Source organism: Rhinoraja longicauda, chromosome 10 (assembly GCF_053455715.1).
Source record: "Rhinoraja longicauda isolate Sanriku21f chromosome 10, sRhiLon1.1, whole genome shotgun sequence".
NCBI classification, from domain to species: Eukaryota; Metazoa; Chordata; class Chondrichthyes; order Rajiformes; family Arhynchobatidae; genus Rhinoraja; species Rhinoraja longicauda.
Window position 1 is genome coordinate 5,451,230 of NC_135962.1, and position 19,849 is coordinate 5,471,078.

Here is a 19,849-nt window from a genome sequence, read left to right on the forward strand (position 1 = left end):
CTCGAACTAAAAACCGTGGTCCGTCACGGCGCCATTTTAGTAGGCAGAAACTTGCAGAAACATTTTAAAAGAAAAATAACAAAAATCTGTGAATTGATAGATGAGATATATTCTGCATTTTCGTGGTATAATCACACATACTGTTCACCCAAAACACTGATTACACTGCGAGAGGCATGGCGGACATAAGCGGGTTTTGCTTACTAAAATGGCTCCTTCACTTCAGTACAGGCGATTCCAACGGAGTGGTCCGTCTTGTTCCTCTAGTATCTTTGGCCTTGCCCCGTTCGCCCGCCCGCCCCTTCGCTGGCGGTGACGGGGGCTGCGCGCCGCTGCCGCTGCAGCCAATGGGCGACGTGCGGGCGAGAATTCAAACGGGCGCGCGGCAGTTGGAGAGCAGGGCGCGAGTCATGGAGCTGCAGCCGGAGATGGAGCTACAGCGGCTCAAGTACAGCGAACTGCAGCAGCTCGCCAAGCGGTACGGCGTGAAGGCCAACCTGAAGGTGAGCCCGGGGAGCGCCACGACGGTCACCATCACTGACGTTGTTGCTTGTTTGTACAGGAAGGAGCTGCAGGTGCTGGTTTACAACAATAAAGGCGCACACAATGCTGGAGCGACTCAGCGGGTCAGGCAGCATCTCTGGAGGGAAGCAATGGCGGGGGAGCATCTCTGGAGGGAAGCAATGGCGGGGCAGCATCTCTGGAGAGAAGCAATGTGGCGGGGCAGCATCTCTGGAGGGAAGCAACGGCGGGGCAGCATCTCTGGAGAGAAGCAATGTGGCGGGGCAGCATCTCTGGAGAGAAGCAATGTGGCGGGACAGCATCTCTGTTGGAGGGAAGCAATGCCAATGGCGGGGCAACATCTCTGCTGGAGGGGCGGGGCAGCATCTCTGGAGGGAAGCAATGGCGGGGCAGCATCTCTGGAGAGAAGCAATGATGGCGGGGCAGCATCTCTGTCAGAGGGAAGCAATGGCGGGGCAGCATCTCTGGAGAGATGCAATGGCGGGGCAGCATCTCTGTCAGAGGGAAGCAATGACGGGGCAGCATCTGGAGGGAAGCAATGATGGCGGGGCAGCATCTCTGGAGAGAAGTAATGGCGGGCAGCATATCTGGAGAGAAGCAATGATGGCGGGGCAGCATCTCTGGAGAGAAGCAATGATGGCGGGGCGGCGTTTCGGGTCGAGACCTTTCTTCAGACTTCTGTCCCAGAAGACACACAAAATGCTGGAGTAACTCGGCGGGACAGGCAGCATCTCTGGAGAGAAGTAAATGGGTCACTTTTCGGTCGAGATTTCAACCAGTCTGATGAAGGGTCTCGACCCGTAATGTCACCCATCCCTTCTCTCTAGGGATGCTGCCTGTCCCGCTGAGTTACTCCAGCATTGCGTGTCTATCTTTGGTTTAAACCAGCATCTGTAGTTCCTTCCTGCCCAGCGCGGCATTTACTGTTGCTTGTATGTTGCGGGCCGATTCATCCACTAATCCTCTTCATCTCTTTTTTTAAACACAGGCCGATAAACTATGTGAACTATTACAAGAGTATTACGAAAAGCATCCGAAAGACATCGCTGATGTGCAGGTAGAAACTTGGGAAATGATAAAGCAAAACGTGTTTCGGTTAATTATGAACAAACATTGTGTGTATTGCTCTTAAAATTGCGAAGTGATCCGAGACGTTGCAAACAGCCTTCCTTGTACGATGTGCGCCAGGAATGGAACAAGAAAATTAGCCCTCAAAGCTGTAAGAAATAAGAATTTCATTGTTCCATCCGTGGTGCATATGACAATTAAACACAAACTCGGTTAAACACTGGTGTTTTCATCAACTTCCTTTAAAATCGTAATAATTTGGAAGTCCGATTTAGTACAAGTAGTCACTCGGCCGAGATTCTAATCTGTTGCTGAGGCCGATGTCAGATGATCCTTCATGAGGGTATACACTTGGAAAATGTCTAACCCCCATGGTGTCTGCAAACACCCGACAAGCGCTGTAAATTCAGTGACTGGTCTACAGTGTCCTTGGCTGCATTCTTAAAATCTATGTAGACTAACTGGCTGGAGATAGAAACATAGAAAATAGGTGCAGGAGTAGGCCATTCGGCCCTTCGAGCCTGCACCGCCATTCAATATGATCATGGCTGATCATCCAGCTCAGTAACCTGTACCTGCCTTCTCTCCATACCCCCTGATCCCTTTAGCAAAAAGGGCCAAATCTAACTCCCTCTTAAATATAGCCAATGAACTGGCCTCAACTACCTTCTGTGGCAGAGAATTCCACACTCACCACTCTCTGTGTGAAGAAATGTTTTCTCATCTCGGTCCTAAGACTTCCCCCTTATCCTTAAGCTGTGACCCCTGGTTCTGGACTCCCCCAACATCGGGAACAATCTTCCCGCATCTAGCTTCTCCAACCCCTTAAGAATTTTATATGTTTCTATAAGATCCCCCTCAGTCTTCTAAATTCCAGCGAGTACAAGCCTAGTCTATCCAGTCTTTCTTCATATGAAAGTCCCGCCATCCCAGGGATCAATCTAGTGAACCTTCTCTGTACTCCCTCTAAGGCAAGAACGTCTTTCCTCAGATTAGGAGCCCAAAACTGCACACAATACTCCAGGTGCGGTCTCACCAAGGCCCTGTACAACTGCAGTAGAACCTCCCTGCTCCTAAACTCAAATCCTCTTGCTATGAATGCCAACATACCATTCGCGTTCTTCACTGCCTGCTGCACCTGCACGCTTGCTTTCAATGACTGGTGCACCATGACACCCAGGTCACGTTGCATCTCCCCTTCTCCTAATCGTTCACCATTCAGGTAATACTCTGCTTTCCTGTTCTTGCCGCCAAAGTGGATAACCTCACATTTATCCACATTATATTGCATCTGCCATGCATTTGCCCACTCGCCTAATCTATCCAAGTCACTCTGCAGCCTCCTAGCATCCACCTGGCAGCTAACACTGCCACCCAGCTTCGTGTCATCCGCAAACTTAGAGATGTTGCATTCAATTCCCTCGTCCGAATCATTAATATACACTGTAAATAACTGGGGTCCCAGCACTGAGCCTTGCGGTACCCCACTAATCACTGCCTGCCATTCCGAAAAGGACCCGTTTATTCCTACTCTTTCCTTCCTGTCCGCCAACCAATTTTCTATCCACCTCAACACTGAACCCTCAATACCGTGTGCTTTAAGTTTGTACACCAATCTCCTATGTGGGACCTTGTCGAAGGCCTTCTGAAAGTCCAGATATAACACATCGACTGGTTCTCCCTTATCCACTCTACTAGTTACATCCTCGAAAAATTCTATAAGATTCGTCAGACATGATTTGCCTTTTGTAAATCCATGCTGACTTTGTCCGATGATTTCACCACTTTCCAAATGTGATGCTATCACATCTTTAATAACTGACTCTAGCATTTTCCCCACTACCGATGTTAGGCTAACTGGTCTATAATTCCCCGTTTTCTCTCTCCCTCCCTTTTTAAAAAGTGGGGTTACATTAGCTACCCTCCAGTCCTCAGGAACTACTCCAGAATCTAAGGAGTTTTGAAAAATTATCACTAATGCATCCACTATTTCTGAGGCTACTTCCTTAAGCACTCTGGGATGCAGCCTATCTGGCCCTGGGGATTTATCTGCCTTTAATCCATTTAATTTACCTAACACCACTTCCCGACTAACCTGGATTTCCCCTCAGTTCCTCCATCTCATTAGACCCCCGGTCCCCCGCTATTTCCGGCAGATGGTTTATGTCTTCCTTAGTGAAGACAGAACCAAAGTATTTGTTCAATTGGTCTGCCATCTCCTTGTTCCCTATGATCAATTCACCTGTTTCCGACTGCAAGGGACCTACATTTGTCTTAACTAATCTTTTTCTCTTCACATATCTATAAAAGCTTTTGCAGTCAGTTTTTATGTTCCTTGCCAGTTTTCCCTCATAATCTATTTTCCCTTTCCTAATTAAGCCCTTTGTCCTCCTCTGCTGGACTCTGCATTTCTCCCAGTCCTCTGGTATGCTACTTTTTCTGGCTAATCTGTATGCTTCATCTTTTGTTTTAATACTATCCTTGATTTCCCTTGTTAGCCACGGATGCACTACCTTTCCTGGTTTGTTCTTTTGCCAAACTGGGATGAACACTTGTTGTAGTTCATCCATGCGACCTTTAAATGCCTTCCATTGCATGTCCACCGTCAACCCTTTCAGCATCAATTGCCAGTCTATCTTGGACAATTCACGCCTCATACCCTCAAAGTTACCTTTCTTTAAGTTCAGAACACTTGTTTCTGTATTGACTTTGTCACTCTCCATCCTAATGAAGAACTCCACCATATTATGATCACTCTTGTCCAAGGGGCCACGCACAACAAGACTGCTAACTAACCCTTCCTCATTACTCAATACCCAGTCTAGAATGGCCTGCTCTCTCGTTGGTTCCTCGACATGTTGGTTTAGAAACCTATCTCGCAAACATTCCAAGAAATCCTCTTCCTCAGCACCCCTGCCAGTTTGGTTCACCCAATCTATATGTAGATTGAAGTCACCCATTATAACTGCTGCACCTTTGGTGCATGCATTTCTAATTTCCTGCTTGATGCCATCCCCAACCTCACTACTGCTGTTAGGTGGCCTGTACACAACTCCCACTAGCGTTTTCTGCCCCTTAGTGTTTCGCAGCTCTACCCATATCGATTCCACATCCTCCGAGCTAATGTCCTTCCTTTCCATTGCGTTAATCTCCTGTCTAACCAGCAACGCTACCCCACCTCCTTTTCCTTTCTGTCTATCCCGCCTGAATATAGAATATCCCTGGATGTTGAGCTCCCAGCCCTGGTCACCCTGGAGCCACGTCTCCGTAATCCCAACTACATCATAATCATTAACAACAATCTCCACATTTAATTCATCCACCTTATTCCGAATACTCCTTGCATTGAGACACAAAGCCTTCAGGCTTGTTTTTATAACACTCTTGCCCCTTATATAATTATGTTGCAAAGTGGTCCTTTTTGATTTTTGCCCTGGATTTGTCTGCCTGCCACTTTTACTTTTCACCTTGCTACCTATTGTTTCTACCCTCACTTTATACCCCTCTGTCTCTCTGCTCTTGTTCCCATCCCCCTGCCATATTAGTTTAAATCCTCCCCGACAGCACTAGCAAACACTCCCCCAAGGACATTGGTTCCATTCCAGCCCAGGTGCAGACCGTCCTGTTTGTACTGGTCCCACCTCCCCCAGAACTGGTTCCAATGTCCTAGAAATTTGAAGCCCTCCCCCTTGCACCATTTTTCAAGCCACGTATTCATCTGTGATATCCTCCTATTTCTACTCTGACTAGCACGTGGCACTGGTAGTAATCCAGAGATTATTACCTTTGAGGTCCTACTTTTAAGTTTATCTCCTAGCTCCCTAAATTCACCTTGTAGGACCTCATCCCGTTTTGTACCTATATTATTGGTGCCAATGTGCACCACGACAACTGGCTGTTCACCCTCCCCCTTCAGAATGTTCTGCAGCCGCTCTGAGACATCCCTGACCCTTGCACCAGGGAGGCAACATACCATCCTGGAGTCTCGTTTGCGACCGCAGAAACGCCAATCTATTCCCCTTACAATCGAATCCCCTATCACTATAGCCCTTCCACTCTTTTTCCTCCCCTCCTTTGCCGCAGAGCCACCCACGGTGCCATGAACTTGGCTGCTGCTGCCTTCCCCTGATGAGGCATCTCCCCCAACAGTATCCAAAATGGTATATCTGTTTAGATGGGAGGTGACCGCAGGGGACTCCTGCACTACCTTCTTTATGCTACGCTGGCTAGTGGCCACCCTTTCCCTTTTTGTCTGCTTAACCTTTACCTGTGGTGTGGCCAACTCACTAAACGTGCTATTCACGACTTTCTCAGCATCGCGGATGCTCCAGAATGAATCCAACCGTTTAATGCGGTCTACCATGAGCTGCAGCTGAACACACTTCCTGCACACGTAGTCATCAGGGACACCGTCAGTATCCCTGATTTCCCACATGCTACAGGATGAGCAAACCACGGGGCCGATCTCAGCTGACATGGCTTACCCTTTATATTAACTCAAATTCCTTAAATCAAATCAAATCGGCACACTCCCTATTTAAAAATCGTGATCCTTTTAAGCGGTGCCTTTAACTAAAAAAAAACAGAACCGGTAACTCAAAGTGCTTTCAGAAAGCAGAAATACAAACCTGGGGTTACTCACCAATCAGCTGCTCCCTCCCGCTTACTCACCAATCAGCTGCTCCCTTTTTCAAGTCACTTTTTTCAAGTGTGACGTGCTAATGGAACGTTGCAGAGAGTGGTACGCTCCCACCTCTCCAACGGCTCCTGGGCCTCTGGAACAAACCCTCGCGCTCGGGTTTTACACTCACCGCACGGGAGCTGTCCCAGTCGCTGCCACCTCTACAACGGCTCCTGGGCCGTAGACATCTTCTACCTCAGTACTAGGGTTCAAGATTCAGACTTGCTTTAAAAGAACATCAATAATACCAATGTCCAAGAAGGGTACAGTGACATGCTTTGTCCCAAATAGGACTTTTGAACTGACTCTCAAGTGCCCTTTGTAACAGCGAAGCAAACTGGCCAGTTTGGAGCAATGAAACACTAACATTATATTCGTATTATTATCCATGAATAAATGTTTTGAAAATGTGAAAAGCCAGGTGTGTGGACCAAGTCACCAGATCAGTCATGATCATATTGAATAATGCATATTATTCAGTGATAATGCATGTGATACCGAATGATCTAGGCTGTCCTTGTATTTATAATAATAAACCGGATTGTAACAAAATTGGTGACGCTGTAACCTTTGACAGTGAACAGCTTGATCAGTGTGGACACATTGGGCCGAGGGGCCTGTTTCCATGCTGTATAACTGTCTCCCAGGAATGGAACAGCAATTGCACTAAGGAGTGACTACATAGCTTTGACGAAAAGGATGCAAAATCTACATTTGATATTTGGTGAAACACAATAAACTTATTGGCTTTTGTGAACAAGCATGAAGTTTATTTGAACACACAGTATGCCCATTTGTTTCTAGGCTTCAGATGATAAGAGTATTACGCCAGTTTTGGAAAAAGGGGAAGACTCTTATGTGACTAAACGACGGGGCAAGGGGAGGCTGTCAAATAAAAGCAAAGAAGGGCAGAAAGAAAATCAGAATGAATCTGGATATCAGCAGGAATGTTCTACTATTAAGCAGCCAACAAAGGTAAAATCTCAGAGCTAGCATTTAATCTACTACCTAACTTGGAAGTTGACATTACAACTGTTTCATAATATTTGACATTTATTATTAAATATTTGTGTAGGAGGTTTCTCCTCTTTCTGAAAATTGTCAAAACACAGAGGGCTCAGGCTCCAAAAGGAAACAAAGAAAGCGACATGCAGAATTTGAAGCTTTTGCAGAAACTGGAGCTGAAAGTAATACTGAGAATGCTGCTGTGACCCAGTACAAACCTTTACCATCAGAAGAAACAAATGCCACATCCAAAGGTAGTGCTGTGCAATTGTTTAACCTTAATCTCACACACATTCGAAATGATTCTTCGGGATGGTATTATTGTAATGTATTTTAAAATATACTTTATGGATAGGTTACTAAACCCATGTTTGTTATTTTATTTGGAAAAAAGATTTGCAAGTGGCTTTAAATCTCATGCAGAAATAAAACTTTTAATCAACCATCCAGGCCTTAATCCTTAACTAAAGCAGAAATGCATTTTCTAAATTCTAATTCAACAGCGGTGTGCAGGAAGGAACTACAGATGCTGGTTTAAACCAAAGATAGACACACAATGCTGGAGTAACTCAGCGGGACAGGCAGCATCCCTAGAGAGAAGTGATGGGTGACATTACGGGTCGAGACCCTTCATCAGACTGGTTGAAATTGCGACCGAAAAGTGACCCATTTCCCTCCAGCAGAGATGCTGCCCCGCCATTGCTTCTCTCCAGAGATGCTGCCCCGCCATTACTTCTCTCCAGTCTGAAGAAGGGTCTCGACCCGAAACGTCACCCATTCCTTCTCTCCCGAGATGCTGCCTGACCTGCTGAGTTACTCCAGCATTTTGTGAATATGGAATGGCTGGGACTTTTTTCCCTTGAGAATAGGAGGCTGAGATATAAAGTTAAAAGGTACAATCTTTTCTCCAGCCTAAAACCAGAGGGCATAGGTTTGAGAGGGGAAGGATTTAAAAGGGACCCGAGAGTCAACTTTTCACAAAGAGTGGTGTGTATATGTAACTAGCTGTCATAGAAAGTGGTACAGAAGGTACATTTAAAAGACTTGTATAGGTATGTGGACAGAAGGTTTGGAGGGATATGGGTATGGCATAGGCAAATAGAACTAGCTCATTTAGGTAATTTGGTTGGCATGGGTGAGTTAGGCCGAAGGGCTAACACTGGATGGTCTTAATTATGATAATTGTGAGGAGAGGAGAAAGAAGAGTTTAAAAACTTCAAATTAAAGCAATAGTCTGCCCTTCTAAACTATTGTGTCCAGGGGCTGCCAGAATTGTGTTTCTTTTACAAATCCAACTTGTAAGGTCATTTAGTACCAAAATGAGCCCTTGGGCCATGACAATAATCAAGTGCCCAATTGCATTCATCTACGCTAATCCATTTTATTTGTTGTGTAGTCAGATTTGTGTTTCACCTTTTGACATAGTGATGTGCTTCAATGCTTTTCTCACTAAGCTTATTAAACAGTTTAATAGATAAGAGGAAATGCTGTCAAGGTTTTAGAGCAGACATGTCCAAAGTCCGGCCCGGGGGACAATCGCGGCCCGAGGTCAGATTTTATACGGCCCGCAGCTTCCGTCTTAAAATGTATTATTTATGGCCCGCCAGCACTGTCTAACAGAATGAAGGGAGGGGAGGGAAGAGGAGAGGGCGACTACATCTCCCGGCGGTCAGCGCTGCCCGACCTTCCCCCCGCCCCGAGCGGGAGAGGCGACGGCGACTACACTTCCCGGCGGCGGGGTTGGGTGGGGGGACGGGAGAGCAGCAGCAGAGCTCTCCTCACCCCGCACGCTCATTGGCAGGCGCTCCCGTCAGTCGGGCGGGTGCCGCATCCCCCCCCCCCAGCGGGAGAGGCGACGGCGACAACATCTCCCGGCGGTCAGCGCTGCCCTATCTGCGGATTGTCAGACGCGAGGTCCGGGGGGGGGGAGCGCATTAGTTAAAGGTTCGGGTGGGGGGGGGGAGCACATTAGTTAAAGGTCCGGGGGGGGGGGGGGGGGGGGGCATTGGCCCTTAGGTATTTCCACATTATCAATTCTGGCCCTCATTGAAAAAAGTTTGGACACCTCTGTTTTAGAGGGTCTTGAAAGAAGAGGCAGAATGTATTGAAATTGTAGGATTTGATGCTGTGACAGCTAAATGCTGTCCTTCCTGGAGTGATTTTATTTTTCATAAATTGAGTTTTGGGAGACAAGATTGGATGAGTGCATGTGCAAGTTGCTTTGGGAGATGGGTTGCAGCAAATATTGTTTGTGCTAGCAGTTGGTTTTGTTTCAACTTCAGGAACTGTTGGTCAATCAAAAACACTTGTGCAGGTTGGCAAAATACCACGTTACATTGGAGGAGCCAAGAAAACAGGACTAAAGACGCCTGTTGGAAAAACTGGACTAATGCACGTCACTCCTGGTAAGAAAATATCTGATTCCTTATAGTACTAATATTCAGATTAACACACTTTGTCTAATCTCTTGTGTGTCTGATAATAGAAATTGTGAGATTGACGACAATGCAATGCAAAGATCTAAATTATTTTTCTGTACTAGCACCTACTACTTTATTGTATAGCCAAATGTCTTTAGGCAAATTTGAGGTCCATACATGAGGTCCTTTAACCTGCTAGATGAAATGTATTAAACATTGTTCCTACCAGTTTTAGTAAACCGACTACTAATGGGAAATTGCAGAGCAAAGTTAGGAAAAAATCTACAGCAATTTGGGAAGCAATAAAGGAGATAACTAGCCAAACGATCTGGGAAGATGCAGTCTAAGTGGATTGTGGAAACAGATCAGCAAAAGATGTCAGTTGCACCCTTACGGTAACAGAATTTCGTCCAAAAGACATGTTTTTTGGATGACAATAAAGGCTATTCTGATTCTTGTGTATAAAAAATTCTCTAAGGAAAATGGGGCCACAAATTGGAAGAGGCAGTTGTAGACCAATTAGCTTAACATCACTGGTAGAATAGGTATTTTGACTGCCAATATCTGAGCGCAAGACATTGAGATAGGGAATATAATATTGAAGTAAGTGTTTTCAAAAGCATGGTTATGTTTACCGAACAGTGAATTCTTTTGAAAATAGCAATAGATATATAATATTGTCCTTATATTTGTAATGAATGAAGTACAATATTTTTGAATTAATATCCATTGGGATTAATACCAACACATTAACCTGTTATCTGGGAATCCTTATGATTAATGTGTTATGGTATTTGGAATTTTTAGACTGGAAGAAGATTCATGAAGCGAATTTCAACAAGATGGAATCAATTAACTTGTATGTTGAACGGAAAATAAAACGCCATGAAGCTTTTGGTGACTGTATCAAACCAGTGAAGGTATTGGTTTATTTATTATTGTCACGTGTACCAAGATGCAGTGAAAACTTTGTTTAATGTTCTATCCAGGCAAAGCTTGCCATACATGAGTACATCAGCTATTTCAAAAGAGAAAATAAAGAGATGGTAGAATATAGTGTTGCAGCTACAGAGAGAGTGGCATATTTAACAAAAGTGTCAGGGCGGCAATGAGGTAGATTGGAAATTATCCCTAGCATATGAGGTCCATTCCAGAGTCTCGTAACAGCAGGGCTGAAGCTGTTCTTAAATCTGGTGATATGTGCTTTCAAGCTTTGGTATCTTCTGATCGATGGATGAAAATATACTGATGGGTGTAGTACATGTAGTTAAAGATTCTTATCTCCAGACTTGGCGATGCATAAATCTAACATGTGTAGGTGCATGACTCATAATGCCATTGATGTACATTGAGATCTTGGGGTCCAGTCCATAACTACCTGAAAGTGGCAACGCAAGTAGATAGTGGTAAAGAAAAAATATTGTATGCTTGCCTTCATAGGTCCGGGCATTGAGTATAAGAGTCAGGAAGTCCTGATGCAGCTTTATAGGACATTAGTTAAGCCACATTTGGAGTATTGTGTGCAGTTCGGGTCGCCCCATTACAGGAAAGTTATGGAGGCTTTGAAAAAGGTGCAGAGGAAGTTTACTGGAATTCCTGGATTGGGGTAGGGGTCTTAATTGTTGAGAGATTGGATGGACTTTGGCCATTTTCTCTGGCATGCTGGGGCTGATGGAAGTATATATAAAATTGTGAGAGCATTGATAGCCTAGTCAGATGCTTTTTCCCAGGATGGAAAAATCTAATACTAGAGGGAACAGCTTTAAGGTGAGAAGGACAAAGTTTAAAGGAGATTTTTTGTTACAGATGATGGTCAGTGCCTGGAACGAGGTGCTGACATTTAAGAGACTTGGCATTTGGATATGTGGGGAATGGAGGGATATGGATTATGTGCAGGCATATAAGAGTTGGTCTTGGCATCATGCTCGACATAGATATTGTGGGCCGAATGGCCTGTTCTTGTACTGTAATGTTCTATTTGACCAACCTTATTTTCTGATTTTCAGATGCTGGCTGAAAATTCTCTTCCTTGCAAATCACTTGAAACACGGCGTCAGGGCAGCAATGTGAAGGTAAAAGGCTGAATGTGTACTTCACTATCTGCCCTAGTGACAGATAATACTCCGCCACAGCTGGTAGAGCTGCTGCCTCACAGCGCCAGAGACCTGGGTTCAATCCTAACCTTCAGGTGCTGCCTGCATAGAGTTTGCAGGTTCTACCTGTAACCCCGTGTGTTTCCTTTGGGTACTTCGGCTCCCTCCCATGTCCCAGAAACGGGTGGGTTTGTAGTTTAATTAGCCTCTGCAAATTGTCCCTAATGTGCAGGGAGTTGATGAGAAAGTGGGATAACATGGGACTAGTGTGAATGGGTGATTGATAGTCCATGTGGACATAATGGGCCAAAGGGGCCTGTTTCCATGCTGGATCTATAAAATAAAACTAATACAATTTCTACAGTTGTAATTAATGTAAAATTGAGATGGAAATTATTGGTGATGATTGAAGGGTCCTTGTCTATTCAAATCAACTGATATGAGCTGATATATATATATATATATATTGGACACCCTTGGCAGGCATGCCTTTAATTTTCCATCTGTGATGAGCCTCAAAAGTGACCGGCCACGTTCTTTGGGAGCAGGTGTTCTTGCGGTGCTTTTAGGATTTTTTGACCCAGAGTTAATAAATATATTTCCACGACAGACCAGTGTGAGTCTTGGAAGGAAATTTGGAGATCATGGCATTCTCATGAGCATGCTCCTTGTCGTCGGTGACAGAGGTGTGAATTTGGGAAGCTTTCAAGCAGTCTTGACGAGTAACTGAATTGGATTTTATTGGTGATTAACTGCATGGTGGAGGGAGGGAGTGTCTGTGTGTCAGATACATTGCTTAGTCATGGTGTGGAGAGTTGTAGGAATCTCACTTATCCATGCAAGTCCCACTCCTGACTTAGCTTTTGGGAATCATCAGATGAGACACCTGTTGCAGAATAGCCAGCCTCCAGCCAACTATTGCAGGCATGGTGTTCGTCTCGTCCATCCATGTCTCTGGAAGTTCCCCGGTAAACCCTTGACGTTGCGGTGCGTAACTGGACAATGATAATCTTTGATAGGTGGTTAAATTCTCGGGAGATGGTTATTGCTTGGCAATATTGTGGCACCTACCAGTTTAAGTTTAAATGTCCTCTTGCCACATGAAAGCTCGGACTGCATCATTTGAGTAGGAATAGATTTGAATAGTGTGCAAACAATAGGTTCCACTGTAGTCTTACAAAAGGAGGTTATTGTTGGAGTCGATTAAATGGAGTCTGAGCAAAGTTCAATTGACAGAGCAGTAAAGTGGTACAGGTTTGTGGGTTAATTGACTGGGTAAATGTTTAATAAAAAAAAAAATTGTCCCTAGTGTGTATAGGGTAGTGTTAATGTGCAGGGATCGCTGGGCGGCGTGGACTCGGTGGACCGAAGGGCCTGTTTCCGCGCTGTATCTCTAAATTAAAAAAAAATAGAAAGAAGAAAAAAAGTTGTCTGCTATCATCATGTTCTATCGTACTTCCTTTTAATTCTGGAACATTGTCTCCAAAGATTGGTCTTGAGCTTCAACAGATTTTATGCTGTTATACATAAGATTGAAGCTGTGTTTGATCCAAAATCATATTGACTGTTAGTTTCCTGAATTTCATATTATTTTAGAAACTTGTACTTAACATATCTTCTCTCTTTTTACTTTAGAAATCAATAAATGGACCTCAGAAGAGTGTGTCTTTACTCAGGCCAGTGCAACGGACAACAAAAAATACTCGTTTATCTACACCAGTCAGTCAATTTAAATTGCCAAGGAATTCTGTTTTCAAACCATCTGTGCATTCTGTTACCAGAGTGAATGTTCGGTAATAGCTTTTATTGCTTTTTTTAAGCAGCATCCAGTTAGTTTATTTCTGGCAATCTGTCCTCTTGTCTCGGTCTATGCGCTATTCCTTGAATATTGCACCAAATTAATATTTTAAATCTGACACATTTAAATTAAAAATATTATTAAAGTATATGTTGTTTAAGAGTAACTTCAATGTTGTTCTTTCACATTTTTACTTCACTTATTATTCTTTAATATATTTCACCTGCTGTGAACTTATACTTGATGGTGTTTATATTTGATGCTGCTCAGGTTTTTGGAGGCTACCAGAGACGATGAGGAAAAGCAATCTGCAACAAAAACTCCTGCCAAAATGTCACCAGGCACAGAAATATCCAGTGATCTTGGGACTGAAGAGGTGAAAATAAACAAGTCTTCCAAGAAATCCAAAGACCAAGGAGATACCAGTACTATGGAACATGCCCAGACCAAAGGTAATGTGTAATTGTGTTTTTGTATTGCATGTAACATCTCAGCAGTGTTAAATATATCAGCACTTGCTATTTAAGACTTGATAATGACAAGTTAGGTTCCCAGTGGGAAGATCCATCTCAGCTATGATGATTGCCAGGCATAATCTTGCTCGGTTACTGTATAATGGCCAAATGTACGGCAATTACTATGTATACAGAAGTAAGCTCGGGGTCAGTTGATAAGAAATTAGACTGGTCGCTTGTGGTCATGTAGCACATCACTCCCTTCTGGGCATCTTGAAAAGGGAAATGAGCTGTTGGATCTGCCTTTACCTGAGACAGTAATTTCAGGGGAGAGGGTAGACTGGAGGGGGGAGATCTCCAGCTGCAACAGATTGTGGAATACCCTATTACAGATACTAGGGCTCTTTTAAGTGATTTCCGTCTGGAATTTATCAATAAAACACTTTTGTTAAAAGAGTAAAAACCTACGGTTATGTTGCACTTTAACTTTTTTAATTGTTATTTCATGGCTTGTTTTCAGTGGTTACTCCGTACAAGTTCTCTGGCAATGCTACTCCTGGATCCAACAAGAAGTTTAACCTGGAAGCCAGCTTGTCTCAGCCACTTCGATACAAGCCATACAAAGGTTGGTATGCATTGCTTCAGGTGACCCTTTGGATAGTCTTGAGGTCAGAGAGTAAGTGTATTGCTTAAGTGGGTCTTTATTTAGGATTCTAGAATCCTGCATAGGGCACCACTTGTACTCAAAATTAATTAAGTCAATGTTATTACCACTTTCCAAATTATTGACTTCCTTTAGTTAAAAAGCTATAATGGAATCTGCTTCCAAACAATATTTCTAATGCGTTTGAACCTTTTTCCAGTAATCACTGTTACTTTTGGTTGGGGGGGGGTGGGTTGGATTTTGTGTGTTGGCATCGTCCCACAGGGGACCGAGGGTCAGCAGAGCCTACTGAAGAGCAGTGTAATCAAGAGGCAGATTCCTTCTGCAATCGGTAAGGAAGTTGCCAGTGAATTGTATAGGAAGGTGTGGGTGATATCTCTCAGCAGAGATGGATTACAGGGTCTCAGCAGTGCAATTATGTAATTTGTACCCACGGTTTAGGTGACGAGTGAGGGTTGCCTTGGTACGGGTCATCTGCAGACTTCCTGTAGTGTCTTAGTTAACTGAGAGTGCCTTCTTGTGAATTCTAAGTGGGGAAGGTTTTTGGTGCCACCTCTCCAGACATCTCCTGTTCTTAATATGATTCATTTCTCATCTAATGAACGTAGAACCACTTTTTGTGGGATTTGGCATTTTTAAAATTTGGGAGAGAACCTATTAAAACCATCAGGGTTGTGAATGGGACCCCAGCTAGGCCAGTTTACCTGAAATGTATTTTATGGGAGGCTGTTTAGTGTTCTGCTTACAACTTGCAGGAAAAGTGCGTCTGACCTTTAATGTTCAGTTGGAACCTTAGCCATTTGAAAAGGATTGAATAGCACTGATCACTGAGGTCAATGTGGCCATAGTCATAGAGTCAGGGTCGTATAGCATGGAAAAAGGCCCTTTGGCCCAACACGCCCACAGTTTAAAAAAAACAGGTCCCACATGGCTGCGTATCCTTCTACAGCTATCCATGTGCCTGTTTCAATGTTTCTTGAACGTTGCAATAGTATCTGCAAATGATTTGGAAACATGTTGGGTATTGCTCTATCATTGTTATTTGGGTAAGTTAGCCTCAAATTGAGTTTGCCTCAATTGTTTAGCAATGTTCCTGAATTCCACTTGTTAGTAGATTCATTTAAATTTATAGACTCGTGCTAACACATTTACCAATGATAAGTTTATCTTGATCTAAACACATAATTATGAGCATCAAGTCTCCTAAAAACCTTTTGTTTCTGTTAAGGTCTTGTACTAAAAGTCATATGACAGTAATCTGTTAGTACCTGGTATTCACAATTAATGTTTTTAATTTTGACTACAGCTGAATTAGAAAAAAATCATGTTGCCTATGAGTCTTTATTAAATGACTCATTTTGTTTTATAGGAAAATTAAAACCTTGGGCGGAAGAGAAGAAGGAGATTGTGGTGGCTGAAAATAATCCACAGAATACAAGGTTCTCTGTTCAGAATTATAAACAACCAAAACTTCAGACAAGGTAAGATTTACAAATCAGTGGCATTTGACTTGAGGGCATGAATTAACTTTCTGCCCTTGTACTTTACAGTGATGCTATTAAAGAAGCTTCAGTGAGTTGCTCTTGTGAATCTTGGGTTGGATATCTGGCTGTGACTCTGATACTTTGTGGCTGAACCCTGCTCCACCTGACGTTTGGCAGCGTGTGGAGGTCATCACAAGACCGGCACACACACACACATATGATCAATGCCACTTTGTATCACAAAGCCTTTGTTTCTTCTGGGATGGGCAGTGGCTTCATACCACCCCAGCTGCGAAATGTCACTCTGGTCAAATGTGGAACCATGCATTTTGGTGGGCGGAATAAAGGCGTAGACTATTTTCTAAATGGGGAGAGAATCTAGAAATCGGACGTGCAAAGGGACTTGGGAATGCTGTTGCAGGATTCCCAAAGAGTTAACTTGCAAGTTGAATCAGTAGAACGGAAGGCCAATCCAATGCTAGCATTTATTTTATGAGGGCTAGAATACAAAAACCGGTGTGATGCTGAGGCTCGAAGCCGCTGGTCAGGCCGCATTTGGAATATTGTGAGCAATTTTGGGCACCATATCTGAGGATGTACTGGCTCTGGTGAGAGTCCAGAAGAGGTTTACAAGAATGATCCCAGGATCTTAGGTTAACATGATGAGCGTGTTGCGGCACTGGGCCTGTACTCGCTGGAATTTAGAAGGATGAGGGAGGACCTCATTGAAATATACCGAATAGTGAAAGGCCTGGATAGAGTGGGTGTGGAGAGGATGTTTCCACTAGTGGGAGAGTCTGGGACTAGAGCTCATGGCCTCAGAATTAAAAGACGTTCCTTTAGGAAGGAGATGAGGAGGAATCTTTTCAGTCAGAGTGTGGTGTATCTGTGGAATCCTTTGCCACAGAAGGCTGTGGAGGCCGTCAATATATATTTTTATGGAATAGATTCTTGATTAGTACTGGTGTCAAGGTTATGGGGTTAGGAGGGAGAGAGATCAGCCATGATTGAATGGTGGAATAACTTGATGGGCCGAATGGCCTAATTCTGCTTCTATCACATAACCTTATAAACACAGACTGGGTGATTTCGCTTCCCAGCAGCCTGGCAAGACACCTACATCAACAAGAAGACAGTTAGAGTATCGATGTTGAAGTTGTTGGGCTGCTACTTACATTGGCTGCCATGTCCTGGAAGATGCCATGTGTTCATGAAACCTATACTATCTATGAAAGATGTGGCAAGGCTATTATATACTCTGAAGTGGTCAAATTCCCTTGTGAATTATGTGATTGTATGCCACTTATAAGCTCACTACTGGAAATTGTTCAAATTTTTATACAGGTGGGCACTCACGACCTCGGGAGTTGTAAATGGAATCAATCATCGTAGTCCTCAGTGTAGAGGGCTTTTTAAAAAAATCATTATATGGTGTGTCAATGAGTGTCATTGAAGTAGTTTAGGATGTTTGGGACTTAAACACTCCATGGATCTCTGGCATGGGTAATCTTCAGCATTCATATTTAATTGCTCTCCCCTTCACCTCTGTGACCATTTACTGCTGGTTGCCACACTTTGATGCCTGGGGCAGTCATTCAGCTTAGCCCTAGAAATCATCTCAGGCCCACAATTGGACCAAGGCTGTAATAAGGATTGAACCCATATCATGAAACAAACTGACCGCTGCAATGCTTGACATCTTGAAATTAGATGTTGTGTCACTTTTATGAATGGGTGTAAATTAGGCTAGCTTTTCAGTTGACTCATTTGGTTGGTGGTATGAAACCGTTGTATATTGCAAGGAAATTATTCCCATTTCCTGATGGCTTTACTCGTGGCTGCAAAGATTCCTGACTTTGCACTTGACGGCAAGTATCATCCATGGAATTGCAAAGCTCGGGTCTTTCAGTGTGTGCCAGGCCATCCAGGTCTGAAGATGGGTCTTCTCGACCCAAATAGTCACCCATTCCTTTTCACCAGCGATGCTGCCTGATCTGCAGTTACACCAGCAATTTGAGTATGTCTTCAGCTGTAGGTTAACTTGATATTCACCACACACTTTTCCTCTGTCAGTGATGGAGTGTGTTTAAAGTCACTTGTTTATTCACTTTCTTCTAACACAAAGGTTCTGAAACATCTCTTTTCTGTTTATGGCCTGAATGATTAATTTTGCTGGAGTACAGGTCTGATGCCTGTTGTGAATTATGCTTATTCTTGCATTAGTGTTAGCTGATGTGGAAATGCCTTGCTGATGCATTCAGACATCTTTATTGCTTCGTGGTTTTAGTGTCTGTTCTGTTGCAGGGAAAATCGACGGGACAAGTTTGTCGAAAAGAGGAAAGAGATAAAGGACCATGTGATGAGAACAAGGCGAGGCTTGGTCATGCCTTGAAATAAATGAACCCACTGTACTGTTCATTCTGATATTTTCCTGTTTTTATGTTTTGGTCAAGTAACTTTCTAGGAAAAAGGTCTGTTTTGCTTTTTCTTTTGTGTGTAGTACTTTGAGCTTTGGATGTGATTTGTCTTGAACTTTAATGTGTTTTGTAGTTAAACATTTTCCAAAGCAACATGAGACGAGGCTGCTTTTCAATGATCCCTGTATACAAAAATTAATATCAATGTTTTAATCCACAGATTCCAAGTTTGTTTTGTTATTTAACTGTATCGAGTACTTAGCATCATTTGGTTAGGGATACCAAAATGCACCATTGTGCACAGAAAGTGACTTTACTGCTGATGTACAGCAGGAATAGGAGTTCCACTGGGTGTGTTTAACAGTGGTAGGAGTGATTCCAGCATTAACATCTCTCATCTGCTTAGTATTGCTCTTCAGTCACAATACATCCTTGCTCCGAGCACTTTCTCTTCTGTTCATGGTGTTCCATCATATTTAGTGCACTGATGCAAACATTCAGCATGTTCAGGTTATTATTATTACTTTGAGGTTTATTCAACCCCAATCAGTTGAAGGTAGGATGTGCTGGATTCCATTTATTTAAAATTTCTAACATGCTACACAAAATCCTCGGGTCTAGGCTCTAAACTACAGCCCCAGCATGGGTATTACTGTGCATATTGTAGCACCTTCCTATTTATCCCAATAGGGATCAAGTAAATGTAGCATGATCTGTTTGGCTTTAGACAGGAACATTTTTAAATGCTGTCCTTTCCTAAAGGAAACTAACTAGACCAAGTTATGGTGCTTTACAATTTACCTCAATGCTTACCCCTCTTGTGTTTAGACCCCATTCCTACGTAGAATCCACACAGAAGGCCAAACCTGCTGCTGTGGGAATTGTGAACTGTATTTTATTTTCATTCTGTTGAAAACTGCTCTTTTTTTGTGGGTTGGAGTGGTGGAGGGGAGGAAGAGAGTGTTCATCAATTTTAATTTTTGACGACAAATCTGAAATGAGAACAAAAAATACTGGACCCATTTAAAGTTCAGGCAGCAATTCTCTCCAAGGAGCATCAAGCTATTTAGTGATGCATATTTGGCTTAAAAGCTCATAGACTTAAAAGAATAAGATTGTAGAAATAATGCAGCATACATAGCATCTTCTAGAAGAAAAAAGAGACAATATAACTGCTTTGAAGTCCTTTAGAATTGATGCTTTTGATTTTTTCAAAATCTGTGCCTCTTATTGAATATAGTA

General features: G+C 43.3%; 1 protein-coding gene across 1 annotated transcript; it reads left to right on the forward strand.

Moving 5' to 3' along the window:
* Window positions 1-410: 410 nt before the first annotated feature.
* Window positions 411-19,826, forward strand: nusap1 (nucleolar and spindle associated protein 1). The gene is made up of 12 exons (XM_078406116.1): window positions 411-503; window positions 1,511-1,579; window positions 7,076-7,246; window positions 7,347-7,530; window positions 9,559-9,681; window positions 10,504-10,616; window positions 11,703-11,768; window positions 13,425-13,582; window positions 13,858-14,039; window positions 14,563-14,667; window positions 16,076-16,187; window positions 18,495-19,826. Exons 1-12 carry the CDS (start codon window positions 411-413, stop codon window positions 18,580-18,582), a joined length of 1,464 nt encoding a protein of 487 aa, XP_078262242.1. The 3' UTR covers window positions 18,583-19,826.
* Window positions 19,827-19,849: the final 23 nt, after the last annotated feature.